General features: G+C 37.1%; 1 protein-coding gene across 2 annotated transcripts in view; it reads left to right on the top strand.

Moving 5' to 3' along the window:
* UBL3 (ubiquitin like 3) overlaps positions 1 to 20842 on the top strand; it is a 62321-nt gene that overhangs the window by 27465 nt on the left and 14014 nt on the right. Inside the window, exon 1 of one of the 2 annotated variants that reach the window (XM_071804610.1) lies at positions 13840 to 13860. The exons of the other annotated variant lie outside the window; for it this stretch is intronic. Coding sequence (XP_071660711.1) covers positions 13855 to 13860 — 6 coding nt within the window. The 5' untranslated portion in view covers positions 13840 to 13854. Of the gene's footprint in view, positions 1 to 13839; positions 13861 to 20842 lie in introns of those variants that run through there. 2 annotated transcript variants of the gene reach the window in all.

The following is a 20842-nucleotide window of genomic DNA, read 5'->3' as shown; positions in this document are numbered from 1 at the left end:
AATGAATTGTCAGATATGTAGGAGACTAAATCGAGGGAAAGTGGCTCGATGTCAGGTAAATGTGTGAACACAAAGGAATCAGCTTGGACTGGGTGCTGGTAAGATGAAAATGCTGCTTAAAGGGGGACATGTTAGGAAAATAGATATGAAAATTGATAGGAAGCTGAAGTGCTGTAAGAGTCAGAGAGGGCAAAGAGCACACAGAAGCATAGCAGTTCAGAGGAGAAAAGGGATTAAACAGTTCGAGTGTTTTATTGCAGTTCTTGTTCACTTTCTGGAAATAAATTGGTTTTTGGCTTCCTGACAAGTCACAGTCAAACAGGAAGGGTGATGTAATATGTCTTTTCTAGTGATTTGTGCACTGGTGTTTTTTGTTTGTTTATTTTGGTTGGTTGATTTTTGTTTGGTTGGTTGTTTTTTTTCCCCCAAGGAGCAAGAACTTACCCACCTAGAAAAGTAAAGTTAAATTGTGTAGGATGGTTCATGAGAGAAGCTGAATATGATACACAATGCTCATATAACAATTTCCTCTGTGCTTTATACTCACCTGTATTGCTGTGGATGGTTGGTTTCTTCAGTTGTATTTACTTATTTGTGTAGTTGTATCTAATTCATTGTGAATTGAAGTAGAAAATAAACTTTATCTACAGACAGTGATGTTGGCCAATGAATTAATTACCAGAAAGCTGTCAGCTAAAATGATATCTGCAAAGGACAACTTGTTGCGAAGCTTCCCTTTAAGTCTAATTCTTTCAGGAAGGAGTAAATAGTGTGTTCTAATATGGTTGCCAAGATAATTGTAAAGAGATGAGTTTTCTTCTCTTGAGTTAGAAGGTGGCTGTGTATAGGTCATCAGTTAATGTTGAACATATAATACATCACTCAAGGCTTACCACTGGACCTCTAAACTTATTTCCATTTATCTTGATACAATTGATTTGAACTTTTAATTTTAAAAGTTGCTTTTAAAAAAAAATACCTAGAAGTCCTTCTCCTTTTTCCTCGTCCCTTGACTTATAACAGAAGTGGCCATTTAATTCTGACCCTCCTTTTAGATAAACAGAGCAAGCTCTGTCTTAGGTGAGAACCAGTACTCAGAGGTGGAAATCTCAAAATGTTGGGTGATCAGTGGCAGAAGGCTTCTATAAAAACCTTCGTCAGTGTTTTAACCATCTCCTTCTAACACTGCGTGTATTATTAATGCAGTGAATGTGGGTCTGTCTTTCTGTAAGAATGTTTTGCTGGAATTCATTTGAGGTGCATGTGCAACCTGCAGTTTTATACATCAAAAATGTAATCTAATGGTTTCAAGAGCAATTAAAATAATTGTGAGTGTATGAAAACCGAAACAACTCTACTAACCCTTTATTGTACATAAAATGATCTAATCTATTAAAATATAATGTTTATTTATAGTTCATGAACACTTAATGCTTGCTTTTATGGCAAGAGAAGCAATCAGTGTTATTTCAATAAATTAAATATTTGTTCTGGTTTTGTTTGTGTTTTTGTATTGCTTTCATTCTTGAACCTGTGCAAAGGGAAAAACATTTTGATTAGTAATACAATTTTATGCTAGAGCACGGTAAGTTTTAAAAAAATAAAAGAAGATAGCATAAAAATATATTAAAATTGTTGAAGTACTGTTGGAATAACTGAAAGTTATGCTCCTTAGTGACCACTCTTGATCAGAAGTTGTAAGGTCTTTGGCTGTGCCTGAACACAGAGGGCTGCTGCTCATGCTTATGGTTTGGTTAGTGCTTGACACCTGTTAAAGGAAAATCTGTTAATTCTGGAATCTGATGGCTCAGTAGTATGATTCTTTGTGCTAGTGAAAAATGTTTCCTCTTTTTTTTTTTTTTTTTTTTTTTCCTTAGGTTGGACTAAGACCGTGTACTTAAAGTAGTACTTCTACACCCATTGCCAGGGACACTAACTAAAACTATTCAAAGTGTGTACAGGTACAGCACAGATTTCAACATGGAAATGGAAGGCTTTCTTAGGTTGAGTCTTATGTGTTTGGCCTGTTGTCATGAACCTATGCTTCCAACTGTTACTCTTGCTGCTTTGCTTATAGGATAGTTTTTTTTTTCCCCTGTAAGTATTTCTTGGTGTTTCTATCTGCACTGGTTTCTGTGCAGGAGAAAAATCATATGACAGCATGTGTGTGTTTTTGGAGACACAGGAGGGGATGGAAGGGGGTCCATTTAGCAGCTTGTCATCATTAATATTTCTCTCTGCTTTTCTGTTTAATGTTTTTCTATAGAGCAGTAACAACTCTTCAGGAGAATCTCTTTGGTTTCAACCTATTGCTACAAGGCAGCGGAAGCAACAAACAGCCTGGGGGAACTGCAGGTCAAACTCCCAGGTTCTCCACCCCCAAGCACATAAGAAATAATGCATAGCCCTCTCTTGCAATCTATTTCTATTGAATCAGTGCTAGTTGGACACTCAGAGGACAGCTTAGTTGATCAAGAGAAGCGAAAAAAAATACTCACTATGACTTTGTCTCTTATGGTTTGCAATGTCAGTTATACTTCCTTCATCAATGAAACAAACAGTATAATAACAAGGGTGTATTTATTACCATTGCATTTTTCTTTGCAAAGTTTGGAAGTCTTTAATTGAGGAGTGTCTGAATGTAGCTTGTGAAGCAGAGAAGTGGGGTGAAATATTCTTTTGATTTATCTCCCTCTACTCATTTAGTTTACCACAAGTACTGTCCTTCTGTGCGAGTGCTGTTACCAAACCACAAAAGAAATAATTAGTAGGCAAGAAACATTTAGTTTTGTGTTGCAGTTTGCAGAGTTCTGAAGAAATGTGTTTTCTGTATATGTGCATGTGGTTTATGTTAATGATTATTAGTATTTAAAGAAAGATCAAAGTTGTGTTCTTTCAAACCTCCCTGTGCAACTTAGACTTAGTGCGATTCAATTTGACTTCAACTTTATCTATACGCGAAAATATCACATTGTGAATTATGTTTACTATTAAACATTAACTTAGAAAATAATGTGTTCTGAGTAGCTATGAATTGTTATTAGCCCTTGAATTCAGGGAGAAAGGTGAAATTCAGGTGCATGCAAGAGTAAAAATTAAAAGTGCTGTTTTCTGGGTAAAATTACACTTTTTCTTGATTAAATGTAATCTTTCAAAATAGACCAAACTTGAGTGGACCACGTGCTGAATTACTACCTTTTTAAACATGAAAACTATGCTTAACCTTTGTTCAAGGTAAGAAAAAAACAGGAAGGAGCTGTAGGAGTTGATATCTATGTAAAATTGTCTTTGTACAGTGAGGCAGATGAATTGTATGATATAAAGATCATAAAGGTTGTGTGAGGTAAATATTCAGTAGAATTTACTAGTGTGTTTTAACAAGGCAAAAGATGTAATTTAATAAGAATCACTGTGAAAATGGTTGTCATGATTTATGTCAAACAAGGCTGTTTATTTTCAAGCCAAGAACTGTAATTGCTAGGAGGAAAATATCCTTCAGTTGTGGCACCGTGGAAATAAGACTCTGCATAAAGATTATAGTCCTTTCCCTGAGATATCCAGAATAGGATTGTGTCAAAATAGGACTCCAGCTATGTTAGATGCTTGGATTGATCTTTGATAGTATTTTTTATTCCTTTGCTTTAATCACAAGAGACAAGAAAACTTAAACAACTTTGCATCTTCCCCCTTCCCCAATTTGTTGCTTTATAACTTCACCCCAATGTTCCAAAATGACAGAGCACTTTTTATCTTCTTTTTCCTTAAATTCTGCATTAGTAGTTAGATGTAACCAAATTGAAAATTTTGAAAACTTCTCAAAGTGGGGTAGATCTAGTTGGGTTGACTTGGAGATTCTTGCACTGTAATATAGTAACGAATTACATAGGGTAGTTTTGCTGTGCATTGCAGTACACTGCAGTACACTTTGTTTTTTTAGCAAAGGTGTTAATGGGGAAAGGTAGAGGTGTCATTTACAAAATGCCCACAATTTTTGAGCTGCAAAGGAAGTATCTCAAAAGTTTAAGAGAAGTTTACACTTGTGAGCTGACAAGCATTCTAGAATGTAATATTGAAATACTGTATTGTTTTTCTTTTATCTTAGTGAAAGCACGAATTATTAATATTGTATGTAGAATCACACTATTAATAAACTGGTAATAATCTTAATTTTTTGTAGTGGCATTGAATGTGAATTATTTTTCATTACAGTGCAACCAGATTACTTCAATATACGTATTCCAGATGATACTTAAAACACCAGTGGTTCTTAACAACACTTTAGTCACTTTTTCACTACTTAATAATTTTCTTACATGCACTTGTGTTTGATCTCTGTTTTGAAGTTCCAGATCATTTGCCCTTCTTTTACACTGATTTTTATAAAATATCTTTATGGGGGCTTATTCTTGTTTGATATTTATTATGTTGAAGATTGTTCTATTATGTTAATCTGTTATATATATATTGGATGTGTGCAAGACTGAGGACTGTGCTTCTTAACATGAGCATGTGTGATCTTTCCTGTGTTGTTTTAAGAACATGACACCAAGGTCTTTGAGACTTGAGTGTTAGCAGGTAATTGCAATAATGGTCTCTTCTTCAGAGAGCAAATAGTACCCTGATGATTTTACTGACGCACTTGGGGAGGATGGTGAATATGATCAGCTGGTTCAGTGCTTGCATGAAAAGCTAATTAAACTTTTTAATGCTGCCTTTGAGGCATGGATTGGAAATGTTTGAAATACCATGGGTTTTGAAGAGAGAGGTTTTGCTTACTGTCTGTTACAGTTTCCTGTGCTTCAGTTTTTAAAATATGCAACTAGTTTTTGCCAAAAAAGTGGATAATCTCCGGTATTTGATTAAAAGTTCGAAAACTTTTGGCTCAGAGGTACTTTGGGCAAGCTCTTATGTGGGTCATAGCATGTTATGTATATTTAACTGGTATTTCTGTGAAAAGTTTGCAACTTGAGAGGCCCAGAGGTCAGTACCTTGTTTTTATTTATTTTTAACTACTTGGCCATTTTATAGCCAGTTGCTTTTTACTACCTAGAGCCTCAATGGCTTCATGTAGTTTTACAAACATTGTAGCTGATGGCCATCAGTCTGATTCCATGCCATGTTCATCACCATTGTACTTGATTTTCTTCCTTTTGCTGCTGTTCTGTTTACCTTGCTGATGTTTTCCTGTGTTCCTTGCAGTCTGGAACGGGGGTTGGGTTTGGGGTTTGTGTTGTGAGGTGTTTTTTTTGTGTGTGTGTGTGTGTGTTGGTTGTGTTGTGTTTTTTTTTTTTTTTTTGCTGTTGTTGTTGTACTTTAGGTTTTTTGTTTGGTTTGTTCTTTGTTTGTGTGGTAGTGTGTGGGGTTTTTTGTTTTGTTTTCCCAGGGGAGACAGTTTCCAAGTTTTACAAGTTTTTGTAGCCTGCCATTTTGTTCCACTTCTGCCAGTTTCCTTTGTCATTCTTCTCTGGGCTGCTGTGTTTAGTTGCTTTGTAGTGGTTTCAAACTTCTTAATGAAGTGTTAAATTTGAGAAATTTTTTTTTTTAACATCACTTACACTTACCTCAGACTAAATCATGACTGAACTGTCCCAGGTGGTGCTCTCCTGTCAATTAGCTGATATTAACAAATGTATTTCCAACATAAGATTGAACTTTCCTGTACTATGTTGGTGTTTAGATCCTATACAGTATCTGGCACAGTGCACACTTACTGAGCTACTCAGTGCCTTGATTTGTAGTGTAAACACTACACACTGTTCATGCGACACTTACTTTGTATAATTTGATAGGCTGTTTATTGTAAGTAAACAGCTTTGCCTGTTGGAGTAAGCAATGGAATAGTTATATGCACATGGGAATTCATTATGTTCTTTGAAAACTAATTTCTTAGTGAGAATGTGAATATGAAAAGCAGATGATGCCACAGTTGTGTTTGGCACCACGAAGTGACAGTATCGCTAGTCGCAGGTTGATGCAGATTGATTCTCAGCTGAATAGTCGTCCAAGCCGTGGTTAGCTTAAGACAATTGTTTTCTTGATAGATGCTTTGTATGACAAATGCACTTTTCTTTCTAAATGCTAGATCCTCCTTTCAGCTTTGTATCATGATTTGTCTGCCAAACTATTGGGAAGAATTAAATAGTTCTGACTATGTGGACTTTCATTCTCTTCCTATAGAGCAGCTGTATCTTCTATACTGTCTTGTGAGTATAAGCTAGACCCTTTGTAAGAAAGTTATATCTACAAGTCTGCTACTGTGCTGTAATTGTGACTTAGTAATTAGCCAGAAAATCAGTTGACTGTTAACTAGAAACTTTGAAGTATATCTCTGTTAACATCAGCTTGTATGCACAGAGTTGTCACTCAGTTGATGCATACATACATATTTCCCCAAAAAAGATTCATACTAATGGACGTTTGGATGTGTTGTCTCCTGTAAAAGAACTTGCTAAATTCTGTTCTTATGGTCTTCTCTCCAAAAAGCATCGTTACTTTAAATTTTATCATGTCATGACAGCAAATGCAAAGATATGGCATCTTTCTTTCCTGTGATGAAAAGATGTTGGGATTTTTGTGTGTGGTTTTTGTTAGTTGGTTTGGTTTAGTTTTGGTTTTCGGTGGTGGGTTTTTTTGTTGTTTTTTCGTCATCATAGCCGACATGGATATCTATCCACAACTCTGAGTTGAGCATGTTGAGTCCCAATAAGAAAGACAACCTGGCTTGTTTGTTTTTGTGAGAGGGTATTTGCTGCTTCTCGTAACATCAAAGTAACGCTTCAGTTGAGATAATTACAAAAGTTTAGTAATTGTCTGGGAAATAATTCTCCATTAACTGTAGTTAGTCATAACCAGTGGTACCAGTGAGATTTTTCATAATATGGTCAGTCATTGATGCTATCTGTCAAGACTGTCATGTCTTTTGCCTTAATGAAAAGAGGGGGCGAGATGGTCTTTAAAACCTGTTATAGAATTTGTGAAACTATTAATGAAAGACTCTTAGCTTTAAAACATCTGCTCTAAAAATAAGCTGTGGCCTGGAAGTATTATATATAAAGCAAAACAAACAGCTGTCCTAAAAAGCTAACAATCTGAGTGCGTGAGAAACAAAGGGGAAGAGATGCAGGTCATCACTACGTCTTGGTGAACTCAGACGTGTGGAGTTGGTGAGTAGTATGTCCTACCTGTACTGACCACATGTGCTAAAAACATAAGGACAGGGAAGTTTGGGATTTGGAACGTGACTTAAGTCTAAAATGATTTCATTCTATCGAAAGTCACAACGTATGAGGAGAAGAGCCTGTTAAATGACTTATTCTCATGTTGCCTATGTATATGGATTCGAGCAAATTAGTTCAGGGAACTAATATTTTTTTTTTTGTTTTAAAGGTAAGCATCATAGATGCTTGGGGGAGCTCTCAATAATATACCTCCATAGTTGTCTATGCATAGTGTTTAGAAAACAGTAATTAAGATGCAAGCAAGAATACATGTTGCCCCAGATTCACAGAAGCCAGCCTTACTCACTACTTTGACACAGAGCAGATGGCTTGTTATAATGTGGTTGTTGATGCACTAAGAACTGAGAGCCATGACTGGTATTGCTTCTAATTGCTACCAATTAAAAGACTATAATGCCTTCAAGAAGGCATCACTATTCTCTCCTTCTGCTCAGGGTTTAGTGAGATCCTAGACCAAGGTGATATTTATACTTGGAAGATGCCTGCATATCAATAGGATCTTAATTTTGTGCTTTTTATATATATTTGTTTGTAGATAGATTTTTCTGGAGGGCTGTAATGAAGCTTTTTATGTAATTTGTTTTTTGTATAAACTGGGCATACAGGACAAATGAAGAAAGGAAAAAAATATTGAATGCATGATCCCTAAAAAACTTTTTTTTCCCCCCCTCCTCACTAAAATCTAATTGCCTTTGAGGAAAGATCTTTTCATGGATGCAAAAGGTCAATGTAGAACCTACCATGACTTAGTGGTACCTTGCCAGGCAGATGCATTCTGCTTTGGAAATGCTAGACTACCATGGGGGCAAGTACTTACTGTGTAGTAAACGTACAAGGGTACTGCATCAGGAACTAGATCATCCAAAGAGGTCAAGCAGTAAGCTAACAACAGGTAAATTGTGTGTTTCTGAGTCTGTAGAAGGCTTAACAATACCAGAGAATGAGGCTGCCAAAATGAAAGGGCAGCTCTAACTGTTTTAGTCATTAGTAGACAGTCTGGATGCGCTTGTGCTCTTCATGATGGAACAAGGATAGAAATTATTATTAGACTGCCAGGTGGTTGGAAGAACACAAGCACTTGACTAGCATGCAGAACAGAAAGGTGGATAAGCTGGGCCTTTTAGTGTTCAACAATGAATCCAGAGCACAATCAGTAACTGGATCAGACCGTATTTGTGATACCACTCCATTAACTTCAGTCAGTTGACTTCAGCAGGCTTAGCTTCTGGATGAATTAGTGCCATAACGTTTAAATAGAACAAAAACATGTAAGCTTTATATAAACACATCTTTTATTTCTGTTGAACACTAACTCATTGAGGAAGGAAAAAATGGAAGTGTGTTCATTATTTTGTTCTGACAAGTACAGACATAGGTTAAGGTCAAGCTGTTTGCTCTTGAAGAGTTGTATTCTGAATAAACTGGCATCACAATCCTTGATCTCTTATCACATAATTCAGTGTTTTCTCTGGGCTATTTTAGAAGGAAAACAATTAGAAGAGGCTATGTTCTCATTCATATTCGAGTTGCGTGCTTTTGCTAGAGTAAATGAGACCTATGGTCATTGAAACATCAGTTTTTATTAAAATTTAAATTGTCTTTTTTATCAGAGACAAAAATATATATTGCTTTGTCTCTTGCCTCTTAATTATCACAGCTCAGTGGTTTAGATAGTGCTTTGGAATGGCAAAACTTTGGCTGACTGCCATGATACACAGAAAGCACAGAGAAGCTGGGAATCAATAGCTAATAATAAAAATTTAATTTTATGGCATTTCTACACAAGTAAACCAGAATATATCTCTAAGTCAAGGTGAAACTCTGTCTCTTTCATGTTTTAAGAAATATTTAAGACTTGTTTTGTTTTTGATACTCTCTCTTAAGGCTTGAAAAATGTAGGACTTGTGTGCTGACCAAGATGCAGAATCACACAAGGGCCTGTCAGCAGCATCTCAAAATTACTCCCAAGTGGGAAGTTGCAAATTTATCACCTATTGCTGCCATTTCTATTGGGATGTCGCTCCTGAAAAATCTTAGGGAATTTTTTTTTTTTTTTTAATTCACACAATGTTGTAAATAATAGCTTAGAGCTGATATGAGGGGACTTTCAGGGGAACACGTCACTCTTTATTTGTCTTTCGGGAGTGATTTTTTTTTCCTAGTATGTTTCTATCTGCATCTAGATTTATGTTAGCTTTAATCTTGTACTTAGTTACAGTGTGTCTTTAGCGTACCAAACAGTAGCCTGCATTAAAACAATACAATGCAGAAGTTATTGCAAGAGAGAATAGAATAATGGACTTAAAAGGTCATTTCCTTGCTCTTCCATTATTTCTCTTCTGCTCTAAATCAGACTATTTTTGTACTTGATTGTCACTGTCCCTTTTTTGGGGCCTGAGGAGTAGTGCATTTTAAAATTAGCCTTTCCATTGGAGATTAATTTGTTTCTGAGGAAAACTGTCATCTCATGAATCTTTTTCTCATGAGGAACTAAGGGGTGGATCTTTAATTTCCAAGAAAATGGGTGTGCTTTTTTTTCTTTCCTTATTTAAAGATTTATCCAAGGAATTTTCAAAATTGACTGGTTACTTATGTATTTTTGGTAAGACCTGAAAACTGAATATATACACTAGCTTTGAAATTATCTATAATTGCTTTTCCTGTCTCATGTGGGAAAGTGGGAGCAGAGGGAAGAACAATTGGACTTCTGCACTGAAGATTGACTCAGGAATACAGAGAACCCAATACAGGTTTATTATGTTTAAATAACTTAAAGTGAGAAATCACTTTTTAAAACTCAATTCAGAAACAAAACCAAAACCACCAAACAAACCCAGTGAAGTGGAGGAGGGGGGAAGGAACAAAACAACAACAAAAAGAACAACCAACAAACAAAAATACCCCTACAACAAATGCCACAAAACTAAGAAACAAATACCTTACTAATTATCTCTTAATGTCTAGGAGGGTTCTCTATATACAACCATGCTTACTCCAGCATCTAGTGCAAAAATCAGTGGGGTATTGTAGGAGGTCTTAAAACTTATCTCTTGCTGATTAAATGGCCCTGCCTACCTCCTTTAAATATTATTTTTGTCAGTCTGTCTTTCTGATACTGAATTCAGGTGAGTAGGTATTCTTCTCAGAAGTAATGAAGTTGGATAGGAAGAGCTTCACTTGTCTCTCCTGAAAATTAGTATGTAGAACTAGATGATATCCATGACGATGTTCTGCCCACAGTTGTCATTGTTTTGATTGCCTCTAGTTAATAGCAACTCCCTTGAAATGTCTTTGTTTTTTCTATATTTTTAATTATTTCTTTGTTTTGGTTTGGTTTTGTTTTTTATTGTTTGTTTGGTTTGGTTTGGTTTTTTTGGTGGTGGTGGTGTTTTGTGTGTTTTTTTTTTTTCCTTGCTGAACTTCATTTCTGGTCAAATTGAAGCTGATGTTTGTTTTCATCCAGGCTGTAACAGACATATTACTTTTGTCTTTGTCTATGGTCTCACTGACCTATTCTGGTTATAAAATTGTAATCCCTCCAAGTCTAGTATATAGTACATGGTTTTTGAAATTTTCATTATGCAGTAGGAAATAATCGTTTTCTGCCTCTGTTTTCTTACAGTGCACAAATAGAGCATTCAATATGCTCTTCCTTGCCCATTATTAGTTTCTCTTTATTCTTTGTAGTGAGTGAACAGCTGCATCTGAAACTTCTAGGAAGATGGTTAAATCAAATTGAGTCTCACAAAATTGGTTAAAGATCAGAATTGATCTTTAAAATTGACTGGGGATTAAGAAAGGGTGGAAGGTATCTGTCTGCAGTTTGGGCTTGGAAAAAGCACCTATGTATGGAACCAGTTCCTTGGAATTGTATTTTCTTCTTTGTTAGCAGCAGCAGTAGTATTCATTTTCAAATTGAAGATGTTAGGCATTTCACAAAACAAGCATTCACAAACTTTATGGTCTTAGATCTCTCTTTTTAAAGATGGCATCAAACTGTCCTAAATAATATTTTAAAATATTACACAAATACTCTATAGAATAAAACCAAATGTTGAGTTATATCAGAATTTGATCCAAATTTGAGTGCCTGGCATTATCATTATTCACATTTGTCTAGTGAACTTCTAAGCTTTAAATACCAGCTGACATGACAAGGTGATGGACTTAACCAGGGGCAGCTCTTGAGAAGACGTAACGGGACAGTTAGACAGATGGTGCGTGCTGATTTCACTTCTAAATTCTGGAGCCCAATGTTGGGATGTGTTGCTAGAGGATATTTTTAGGGAGACAGAGATTGAAAAAATAGAAAGACACCTTTTTCTCTCCCCTACTCGCAGTTTCCCACTTCAGAAAGAAAACTTGGAATGTTCTTCTCTGCTAGTGTTGTATGTTTTGAAGAAGTCATGCAGCAGCCTGTGTTTGTTACTGCTTCTCCACTAACTCCATGTGCTGAAGACCAGGGCCTCCAGGATCTGTCACTCCAGAATGGACCAGTTCCACTTTCACTGGGAGTCCCTGCTGAGAGCAGAAGCTCTAAAACAGTAGAGTTACCAAACCACCTTGCCGTGACCATGCTTACCAGACCCAAGCAGTTCAGTCTGACAGCATGATCTTCTCATGTGTGCATCATCATTTCACAGAATCACAGGATGTTACGGATTGGAAGGGACCTCAAAAGATCATCCAGTCCAATCTCCCTGCCGGAGCAGGAACACCTAGATGAGGTTACACAGGAAGGCATCCAGGCAGGTCTTGAATGCCTCCAGAGTAGGAGACTCCACAACCTCCCTGGGCAGCCTGTTCCAGTGCTCTGTCACCCTCACTGGAAAGGAGTTTCTTTTCAAATTTAAGCGGAACCTTTTGTATTCCAGTTTGTACCCATTACCCCTTGTCCTATCATTGGTTGTCACCGAGAAGAGCCTGGCTCCATCCTCGTGACACTCACCCTTTATATATTTATAAACATTAATGAGCTCACCCCTCAGTCTCCTCTTCTCCAAACTAAAGAGACCCAGCTCCCTCAGCCTTTCCTCATAAGGGAGATGCTCCACTCCCTTAATCATCTTTGTTGCCCTGCGCTGGACTCTTTCCAGCAGTTCCCTGTCCTCCTTGAACTGAGGGGTCATTTGATGCATGTTTATTATTATTTGCACTCTAGTGTTTTGAAATGACTGGTTTAGCATGGCATACTGTTTGCTAAAGAGATCTCTACCAGGTTTTCATGTTAATCTGGGCATATCAGTTTCTCTCTTTCATGTTCTAGTCACATTATTTCCAAGTGGAAAAAACACACACTTACTTCAACACTGGGTTGAAAGGATGAACTTTGAAAATAGCAAGCTTGAATACCATGTGGTTACCTTTCTCCCATTTTTGCTACCTCATTTTTATTAAATCTCACTTCCAAAACATGGTCTTCTGTGTGTTGTAATTTACACATTGAAATTATGCTGGACTTAAACAATTCTATTGTAAGTGAAACTTATTTTGTGTGTGCAGGGTGAAACTACCCTGTGCCTGGCTCGTGAGTAATTATGGCAGGTCTTTCACTGAGTCTTTTACTGTCAGAGTGGATTCACTTGGGGCCATTAACTGGGTAGGTTAATTCTGTACCCTGCAATTGAAGCATGCACCTGCGATACAGTAGACAAAGTGCCATGTGAACTGAGAAGATCAGATACTCGAATACTTGCATTATTTCAGGTAATGGAGTGCCTGTGTTATCTCATACTGCTGGGAGAGGAGTTATTCGAGGGTAGTCATTTGTGGCTCTGATTTGATCAAATTATTGAAAAGTCTTCTACTGATATGATCCGAATGTTTCAAGAAAAGGTTATTCTTCTGTTTCTACTTTTTTTTTTAAGGCTAATTTTTGGTGAGAATTCTTAACTAGATACTTTGGTGTGTTTTGTTTAGCTCACCTCCCTCCAAAAAAAAAAAAAAAAAAAAAAAAAGCAAAACCAGCTTTGTCCCAGGAATGCTAATAGTCAGAATAGTAAAGGAGACTATGTAAACTGTACTGGAATCTATTGATCTATTGTATTCCTCTAGTTACGTATGATAGTATCTGTATTAATTTAATTTGAAGAACAGTGTTTCCTGGATATTTCTTTTTAAAGTATAGGCCTGGAACTCATAGGAGGATCATGAAGAACATATTGCCATTATATTATTTGAACTGAAGTGAGGGAGTGGCTAAAGTGTGGCTGAGCACTAGGATTTTAAGTTCAAGAATGTCCTGGTTTCCATAGAAACAGCTAGCTCTATCTTAGCTACCGAATTAAGTGCTTATAGGATATTGCTTTTTCCTCCTCTAAATAAAATTTGATTATGTGTTGTTTTGGTCTTCTCCTTCTTTCACTTCAAACTTCTATGAAATTTGCTTAGTTTTTATCAGTGCAAAGCTGTCAGCCATTCGTTGTTTGAAGGAAAATAATTGCACATAAAAATATATTTGTTTCTGTTTGTAGTAATCTAAAGACGTCTATGTCATTGGAAGTGGCTATGGAGTTCGCCTTAATCTTGAACAGGGTGATGTGAGGTGCTGTCACACTTCCATGGTGTCACATTGGGATCGCCCAACTTCCACAAGTGGCGTGGCTTTGAATGAGTGATGCAGGTCTGTTGGCAATGAAACTTCAGAGCTTTGTTCCATCTCGGTGATAATTTGTATTACCTCTCATGTCCCATGCCCCTTTTTTCCCAGATATGAAGTAAATTAATTGTAGGTGCAAGGTATTGTGAGGGTAGAACAAAGCCCCTTTGTGCATCTAAAGCTAAAGGCAGCAGTTCTGAGTGTTGCCAAATGTAAATATCAGATTTTCAGTTGAGGAAGTGCAGTTTAGTCACCTATATTTCCTATAAAGTGTCTGGTGAAAATAGGTGTCTAGAAATGTGATTCATAAGAACTGTAGTTTTATTTATTTATTTTACCAAGTGACTCTTGAACAAGAGTCCAGAATCAAGGATGTCTCTTATGAGAATGTTTGCATCATTGAGCTACAAATTCATACTTCTTGCTCACTTTCTTACCTTATGCATCTGTGTCTCAGCTAATATTGTTGTTCTAGATGCGTCTCTTAAATTACCAAAAACTCTGGAAATCTTCAGGAGGCTGCTTGGGAAAATGACATTGGATCCAATGATCACAAGCTGATACAGTTAAAATCAAATGAAAGAATCAACAAAGTAGGACTGTACATAAATTCTTTGGATTTCAAGGGGGCAGATGCTGATTAAATAAAGTGGACTGAGTTAGCATGAGGAGCCTATCTGAAGAATCTGCATGCTTGGTATTTCTTCAGGTTGAAGACATTAAAGGTATAAAATAGTCTGCATGCTAAATGAGTGAAAAGATGTGGAGAAACTTTGAATTTGACAGATGAACAATCGCATTAAGAAGGATATTGAGAAGCAGCAGGGAAGAAACAATGCAATAAAATTCACAAAATATATTTACCCAAGTTAAATTACGACGGATTCAGTAGCCAGCTTTATTTGGAAGAAGAGTGTTTTTCAGATGAGGGAACTACAGAAGAGGAATGATCTGTCTGGACTTCAGTGAGTAGTTGATGTTGGCCTGGGAAGGGTTTGATAGGGTGTGTGGCTTGGGTAGAGAAGATGGTAAGATACAGTGCTCAGTGTGGAAGTGTCAGGGTGACAGTTATGCTTAGTGAAATTCTTTAAAGATTCATTTTGGGACCAGCTGTCTTTCTGATGTTTTAATTTATACCACTGACACAAGGAAAATCAGAATATTGTTAGTTCCTTGATGATGAAAATTTGGAGGTACTGATAGTACAGATCATCATGGTGTATGGAAAAGATGGGATTATCTCAAAGGCTGAATTAATAGGAACAAAATTAATTGCATTAGTATAAAAATATTCTGTACATCATGGGTGGTTAAAACCAATATTTTGTCATGCAAGCTTGAAGGCTTATGTCATGGAAAGGATTGGGCTAGAGAAGAACATTGTAAGATTACTGCATTACAAATGTGAGACAGCTGTGATGGTTGTATGGAAAATGGAGAGGCATTTGCAGACAGTCTAAGGAGGTTCTAGTATCATTTTATAAATTCCTGAAATACTATGTATAATTCTAATCATGCATACTTAAGACAAATTAATCAAAAACCATTCACTTTGGAAGGGACCTTGAGAAGTTCTGTAGCCCAACCTCCTGCTGCAAGCAGAGTCACCACTAAATTTGGACCAGGTTGCTTGGAACTTTGTCTTTAGGGTCTTGAAAACCCCCAAGGACAGAACTTCCAGAGCATCTCTGCGTGAACTCTTACACTGCTTTGATGTTCTCAGGGTAAAAACCTTTTTTTCATATATGTTATGGTTTAACCTGAGCTAGCAATACAACCACGATAGCTGGTCACTCATTCCACACCCCCCACACCCCAGTAGGGGAGAGAATCAAAAGGGAAGGAAGAAATTTAGATTGAGAGAAACGCAGTTTAATAAAGTAACAAAATACTAATACACTACTAGTAAATATATAAAATATATATAAAAGAAATAAAAGATACCCAAGGCCATTCCTCATGCACTCTGTCCACACTAAACAGCCAGTCACAGAGAAAAAAAGGAAAAAGGCAGAAAGACTCAGAGGCCTCTGCAAAACAGCAAAAGGCCGAACTAAATGTCCCAAACCAAAACTCCCCTGGCTGCAGCAAAAAAGAGTGAAGAAAAATTAAAAACATGCACAAGAGAAAGTGCCAAAGAGCCAGAGTGAGAATGCTTGAGAGAGAGCAGAAGATACTGCCCCCTACCCTCCCCTCCCTTAAAGAATTAGCATGATGCTAATGGAATGGAATACTCTCATTGATCAGTCTGGATGTCAGTTAAGCTCTGCCCCATCTCTGCCCACCTTTCTCGATGCCTCACACCTGTGGGCAGAACACTCAGAGTGTCCTTGGCTCTTAGACCAGAGCAATTAAAAACATCAACTCTGTTCTGGGGTGTTATCTCTTGTTCTCAAACTAAGTCCAAATAATGACTGTGTTAGCTATGAAGAAGAAATGTTTCTAACTGCATGAAGAAAATTAACTCATTTTCAGTCAAACGAGCACAATATCACAGTTCAAAGCCTCTAGTTTCTATTTATGGCTGTTGTTTGTTTTTCTTCTGTCTTGAACTGCAGTAAAGAGGTCCTTGTATGGGCATAGGAAGGCTGCTAATAGGTGCCCACCAAGCCCAGTTCCCTTAACCTCTTTTGGTGTGCTTCGGAGCTGTGAAGACAGTGATCACACCAAAGGCCAGCATATTAATGAGGAAAACCTTTGCTTGTTTATTTTAGAAAAGTATGTCCTTATGTGCAGATGTAGAAGAAAGCCACCAAACCCCCAAGAGGAGAAAAAGCCTGTTACAACTAAAGCATGCAGTAGGTCTGGCATCAGTGGATATAACCTTTTCAAGAATACACTTATGCTGGGAATTAGAAGAAAGCTCCACTCAGTAGGACAGTCATGTTCTAGAGCAGCCTTCCAGGGAGTGTAAATATGAAGTTCTTTGTTATATTCACATGGATACGTTTCCAGAAGGCCTGACATGAGATTATATACCTACTTCAGGAATGAACTGGAGTCTAGAACCTGCAGGTCCCTGATGACTTGGCCTGTAGAATACTGCTGTTTCACTTAGGCTGTTGTTCGGGCTTGGTTCAACCTCTCATGTGAATCTGGTAGAGAATTCAATCAGTAAAATGTGTTTGCATGGTACTATAATGTTTCTCTTTGGCTGAGAGTCATTAGGAGACTTTGGTGCATCTTTGGAGAACAAACATTTCTTACAATTATAAACTTGAACTAGGAAGATTTAAATGTATTGTATTTTGAAAAGTAAAACTTCAGTCTGTATTTCTGCTCTTGTCTGATCACATTCTGTTCCACTGTTAGTTTTTAATTGAATTTCACATCTATTAAGAAAAGGAAAAAAATAGTCTTGTGGATTTTAAAGAGCTGAAGAAAAGCAGTTCGAACTTGGGGTTGCATAGCATGTGATGATGCGACACTTTTCCTCCTCTGCATTGTAATTGTAAGATGGGAGTAATCTTAGGCTGTTACTGGAGCTTAAAATCGATTTTAAAAAAATCTTGTTTAACTGAATAGATGAGAAGTCATTTAAACATCAAGAAACATGGTGTAGGTTGTAAATCTCTCATTTCTTGATGTTTAAGTGACTTCCCATTTATTCAACTTTAGCTGTGAAATTAGAAGCACTGTAGCACTAAGACACTTTGTAGTTACACCTTAAAGAAGGAACAAACACTGTTGGAGATGCCTGTAATGAAAAAAAAATCAATATATTCTGCATAGACATGACCCAAAAGTTGTAATCACAGTTGTTACTACAACCTTTGCACATACATATATATAATTTATGGGTTTGTTTAGTTTTTCTCTCTTTTTTTTTTTTTATGTTTATCATATATAATCTACATTGAGATTGTTGTGTATGTGATGCAACTGGGGTAGCTACTGGAGCTGTAATTATGAAATTGGTGTTGGCTGTAAGGGGCAGGGAGGGCAAGCGAGGTTTTCATGCTTGAGATCACAGACAGAATGTGCTATTGTATAACTGTGCAGAGAGGGTGTAGTACACAAATTATATTTAATCCTACTTCTGATACTGTGGCTCTTCTTGACTACTTTCATTGGTAATGTTGCAGTTGGTGCTATAATGCAGAAGTGTGACGATATGATCCTCATCAGTTTGCTGTAGTAAAAGACTGGAATTACCTTTGGTAGCCTGAAAAACAAAAACCAGGATTGTCATTTTTATGCCCACTGTGGAAGAGCAAACTTGTCAGGGCCATGAGAATCGAGAAGGTTGCTCAGGACGAAGGCTCTAGGCAAGAATAGATGGAGGGACTTTAAGTATACAAGGGACACAGATACAACTTCCTTGCCAACTTTTGACATAGGAAATGGGATACAGGGAAACTAAGACCACTAAGAATAATTTCGTAACTTGAAAAAATAGAATTTGCTGCCTTTGTATCAAACCTTCTCTATCTAACCAAGATTTTTTTCTACACTTTTATTTGAGTAAATGCGCGTATACATGTTCTTTTTTTTCTTTTTTTTTTTAGATACAAACTTTCTTCAGTGGCATTGTGCCAGAAAGGATTGTTTTCCATCCCCTGTAGTTTGTTTGAAGTGCAATTCTCAGGCTTGCAGAATAATTAGTGCAGCAGTTGCAAGCTGTTAAATTTCCCAGAGCTCCTGAGGGGAATGAGATTAGACTCTAGATTTAAAGGCAAGTTTTGGGATTCTTCACTTCAGACCCTTTGAGGCTGTGTGATGTGCAACTCAAGACTAAGTTTCCTTCAAGTCAAGATTAAGATAGATAAATATAAATATATATATATATATCATATATATGCACATATATATAAACATGCGAACTAAACGTGTCAGTGGCATGCTGTGTTATAAATAAGAAAATACCTTAGCCTTTCATTAGAGCAGCTGTTTCCTTGTACTTGATGCAACATCTGCTTGACTGATGTAAGGATTTATTTTGGGCTTCTGCTGATATTTGGTGATCTTAGGGTTTTTTGTTTAAATGAAAGTATTCTTTCCACATCTTACACATACTTTAGTATATCCTGTACAATTTTTAGGTTATATTGATATGCTTTTTATATTTGAAAGTAAGACGATAAGAAATGTTATTGAGGAACAAAAAAACTTCAGCACTACTAAGTTACTTATCTTGGGAGGGAGCAAAGGAAGGAATTAACATTTTTCACTTTTTTCCCCCTGTTGCTTACATTGAGTTTTACATTGTATATCAACTGTGGAAGTATGATGTCATCAAATTTTCCAGGAAGCCAAATTAGTTTGTTAGTTTTGACTATTTCTCTGTAATATTCTTCTTCTTTCTGTATTCGCTTTAGTGTGCCTGGTAATCTCAAAACTCAGTAGTGAGAATAAAAAGAAATGTGTCTCCTTAATGTTATCCTAACTGAAGAATAACTTCAGTTCTTTATTAATGCTGTAACCTAGTCATATTTTAAGTGCTGAGCAGGAGTAGTCTTCTGAGGTCTTTTTTTTTAATCATCTCCTTGTTGGATCCAAATCAGGTCTAGGGAGCTGATGCTTTGGTGTTGTGTCTCCTGCCCAGGAAAGTGTTGTGATCGTCAAAACAGATAATCCCCAGCACAGATAAACTACAGATAGATGAATGAAAAGTCCTTGGATAAACCTGCATAAAATCAGAGTTGGGGGACTGCTTGGCCAGAGGGAACAAGTGAAGGGGGGGGTCTCAGAAGCCAGGCAGAGGGAATGGTGGTGGGGAATGCAAGGAAGAGGCAGGGGGGCTGCTGGGGAGAAACTCACAGCAGGCACTGCTGCTGACTGTTTGGGCTGGGTTGGTTGATTTGTTTTTTAAACAGGCAGCCTATTCCCAAGTACAATTAACAGTTTGTGACGCAGTCTAAACCTCCTAAATTTTTGGCAGTGTGTTGGTGTTGTAATGAGATGCATTAATGCTTAAAGGATAATTAAAGATAATGAGGTACAGAGAAAGTGTAATGGAGTGCAGCGCACCACGCCTCTGAAAGCTGGAGTGTGGCAAGCTGACTTTTGATGAAAATAACTGCTTTTCTACCTAGACACTTCTGTAGTTTCATCTGTGTATAGTAACTGAGGTAGTGCTATATTGCAAACTCTTGGTTAAATAGGACAAATTAGGATTTAATGGAGAAATTGTGGGTGTCTGTGAGGGCCTAACATAAGGAACATAGCTAGGAGGATGGGGGGACACCAGCTCAGAGAGAGCTTATTATTGGTATTCTTATGGATCAGTTGTCAGATCAGTCTTGTGCTTCCTCAATCATTTAAGGACAAAGATATGTGTAAAGGGATCTTGCTGCTAGAATTTGTTGATGACATGAAGTTTGGCAAATGCTCTTAGTGTAATGAAGAAAAAGTTTTACACAGAAATTTTTTGAGGATTTCATAGGTCATGGGCCCAGACATGGGGGAGACTTGACACATCTTTGTGGTACAGAATACTTCTTTCTACCTAGCCTCTTTTCCCTGGGAGGGATGGAGTAATAGGAGCGGGATGAAATTTAGACCTTTGTGTTTTAGGGCATTATGGCCAAAATATTCAGCATCCAAGCATGTAACTTGTAATTTAAAGAATCCAAGTCAAGAAAGGTACGAAGTAACTGAGCAAACGGCGTGGTGCATTTACAAAGAAGGTGTATGTATGTGCTCTTGGGACACAGTTGCAGATGTTTCCAGTAGACAGAGGAAATTACTGGTGGTGTTATACAAACACCTGGTGAGACATCATTTAGTATGCTTCAGAAACAGTCATCTGTTTTGAGGAGAAAAGAAACTGAAACTTGCAGAGATGGGCTCTTAGGATGAATGGGAAAAGGGATATCTCGCCAGAAAAAGTGTGCAGAGCTTGTCTTGGGTAGTCCAGCTAAAGAAACCATATATGTAAGTGTTGTCTATACATACACAGGATAGAGACAGCTTAAAGAGGGAGAAACTATTTTAAATAATATAAGCAAAACAGTAAGTAGACATAATCTGGGCATTGCTGGATTTAGGCATAATGTTTTGAAGT

This window comes from Patagioenas fasciata, chromosome 1, assembly GCF_037038585.1.
Source record: "Patagioenas fasciata isolate bPatFas1 chromosome 1, bPatFas1.hap1, whole genome shotgun sequence".
Taxonomy (NCBI): Eukaryota; Metazoa; Chordata; class Aves; order Columbiformes; family Columbidae; genus Patagioenas; species Patagioenas fasciata.
This window is presented reverse-complemented; position numbering and strand designations above follow the sequence as displayed.